The sequence below is a fragment of the Populus nigra genome, chromosome 8 (assembly GCF_951802175.1).
Source record: "Populus nigra chromosome 8, ddPopNigr1.1, whole genome shotgun sequence".
In the NCBI taxonomy this organism is placed as follows: Eukaryota; Viridiplantae; Streptophyta; class Magnoliopsida; order Malpighiales; family Salicaceae; genus Populus; species Populus nigra.
In genome coordinates, this window is record NC_084859.1 from 9,052,944 (window position 1) to 9,055,633 (window position 2,690).

Genomic DNA, 2,690 nt, shown 5'->3' on the forward strand with positions numbered 1-2,690 from the left:
TTTGATTGCAAGTGCACACCTACAATTGATGTGTGTGACCCCTCATGGAAAGCTAAACCCTAGGAAGAGACAAAAAGATATTCGTCCGCATACACTACTTGCCAAAACCCACGGAGTTGCCTTTCTCCGAGGACCCCATGGCTATGGCAATCGGTGCTTTACAGGAGGTCCGGTCCCCCTTTAAAATCTACTTTCGACGGTCTTGGAAATTCTCTGAATTTTATATCTTCGAAATTCCTCGTTTCTTACAGCCACTGCAACAAATAGAGCTTCTCCTTTCATTCTCAGTGGTTGAGAAAAGCTGACGAACCAATTACAAGCCACAAGACGATCCAAAACATACTCCTCCTATGCATCCAATATTCCATATGTTTTCTGATAAGTCTCTAAAGACGTAGCACTCCAAATGCAACATCCTCTATTTTTTTCTGCCATATAATCCAAAGAATGGTTGCTTTCTATACATATAAAAATGCTAATCCAGTAGCAAGTATCACATAATTTTCGCTTTAAACCGTAGAGACTTTGCACCTCGCCGAGTTCTGCAACAACGGATAAGCTTTCTAACATCCTTTCTTATAGTCAAGAAAGCACAAAGAAGAGCAATGCACATTGTTACTGGGTAGATATGGATACTCCTCGCGGAATTCACATTAGCAGAGTTTTTCAGGATGACTTCTCTTACAAAGCCCCATAGGATAAGCAGTGTTCCAAAGAGGCTCGTCCTGCCCAGCCTTATGAGACCTAATACTGCTCCTGCCACTGCTAAGTAGCTTCCTGCCAGAATCTAGCGAAACACAAATGGTGTCTAGTTACTGAAACAACCGAGATATCATACGTATTCAACTGTTGATTTATTAGAAAAACATGGTGTAAAAGAACAATCTAAAAGTTTAGTAAGTTCGAAGATATTATTTATTTTATTTTCTAACACATCTATTTTAAGTGAAAATCATTTGAATATAAAACTATTCCTCTTCACGGAATTCACATTAGCAGAGTTTTTAAACTATTTCAACCTAAAATTTAAATTATTAAATAAAATTTTAAAATATTATTTATATTATCTTCTAAAACGTAAAATATGCATTCAATGTCTTCAGTTTAAAAAATCTAATTATTATAGCATGAACATTATGGCAGAGAGTTGATAACTTTATTATGCTAGTTACTAACCTCTAGGTGCTGGAGATCAGTCGATGCAGAGGTTTTCCTCAGATTGGTCAAGTTATATAGCTTCGACAATTTACTATAGCATGGGAAGGTTCTGTTCTTGATATAAGATCTAGCAATGGCACCAGGATACAGAAGAGCCTTGGGCCCAAATGCAGGATAGAGTTCAGTTGCAATCAAGTGGGAGGACATGACCTCTACAGGTGAAGTACATGTTCCAGTCCTACATGGTACCCTGTCAGAAAAAACAAGAAACCAAGGCATAAGTTTTTTCCCCCCCTCGAGAGATATCTTTTGTGGGTGAAATTGGCACCATGACAAGCAAAGAACTTCTTTCAATTCCTCAGTACAGGAATCGAAAAATTATAGTTAACCCTAATTCACGACACTTGAGAAAAACAATATCTAGAGCTTGATTTTTCGGATAGGAAACAAGAACGCCTTTAATATGTGGTTGTTCGTCTAACACGAAGAAAAAAAGTATTGCAGAAAACTCAGAAATGATAGCCTAACTATTTTTTATATTTTTTTATGGGGCAGAAAAGGAATTGCACTGAAAATCCATTGAATTATTGAAAATATTTGAGAATTAATTATAATAAAAATCGTTCCCATCTTGAAAGGTGTGATACTACTGGATGGAGAAAAGGTCTTGATTGAGCTGTTGACAAGGACATTGAACGAAGACTAATTAAGTGGGTGATTTGCAGAGTGTTGTTTTTAAAATTTTTAAATATTTTTTTTAAATTAAATTTTTTATATTTTTATATGATTTTGATATGTTCCTATTAAAAATAAATTTTAAAAAATAAAAAAAATTATTTTAATATATTTTTAAACAAAAAATAGTTCAAAAAACAAACTCATCGCTCCAAACATCCTTAAATAATTTAGAAAGAAAGTGATATAATGATAGATTACCTGAAAACGGGCACTTGAAAGATTATGACAAAGAAATGAAGAAAAGAAGCAATAGACGATATGATGCTTGCCCATCTCTTTGAAGAAGCCATGACAGCATCAAATGGAGAAGAAAATGATGCAAGGACCCACGATGGTGGAAAATTGGAGGCTGCCTTGCAGTTGTTCAACACGTTTCTTAGAAAGCGATGGTAGAAAACGATGGCAATGAAACATACAAACCTATTTTTCTAGTTTTTGATACTGTTTTCCCGAATCCAAATTTGCAATACAAGCCTCTAGCTCTTCCTGATGTGAGGGTCTTTAGCCGAAAAAATCGAGTGCAGTGGAGCAGGATTCTCTCTCTTTCTTGCCTTCTTTACCATGGAAGATTTGATTTTAATAGGTGAAGTTAATGCCAAGTAAATTTTGAAAGACAATTTTAGAAATTTATAAAATAATATGTATCCTATTTTGGAACGATTTGCCACTCAATAATATAGATAATACTTAAAACTTGCTGTTTCTAGAGACAAGGAGTAAAATTAGATATGGTTTTAATTGAGCTACTAAAAAAAAAGAAAATAGAGAGAGAGATATGAATAGAAGAGTCCTTG

The 2,690-nt window shown here is 34.8% G+C and overlaps 1 protein-coding gene across 1 annotated transcript; it reads right to left on the reverse strand.

Annotated features, from left to right (window-relative positions):
- LOC133701924 (uncharacterized) lies at positions 1–2,186 on the reverse strand. Its single transcript, XM_062126124.1, has 3 exons — positions 2,095–2,186; positions 1,177–1,408; positions 1–787 (listed from the first exon to the last, which is right to left on the reverse strand). Exons 1-3 carry the CDS (start codon positions 2,184–2,186, stop codon positions 494–496), a joined length of 618 nt encoding a protein of 205 aa, XP_061982108.1. The 3' UTR covers positions 1–493.
- Positions 2,187–2,690: the final 504 nt, after the last annotated feature.

Coding starts and splice junctions, on each gene's coding strand:
- LOC133701924 (XM_062126124.1), bottom strand. CDS start 2,186: ATGGCTTCTTCAAAGAGATGGGCAAGCATCATATCGTCTATTGCTTCT. Junction 1,409..2,094: donor TTTCAAGTGCCCGTTTTCAG/GTAATCTATCAT, acceptor TTTTTCTGACAG/GGTACCATGTAGGACTGGAA. Junction 788..1,176: donor CTGATCTCCAGCACCTAGAG/GTTAGTAACTAG, acceptor GTGTTTCGCTAG/ATTCTGGCAGGAAGCTACTT.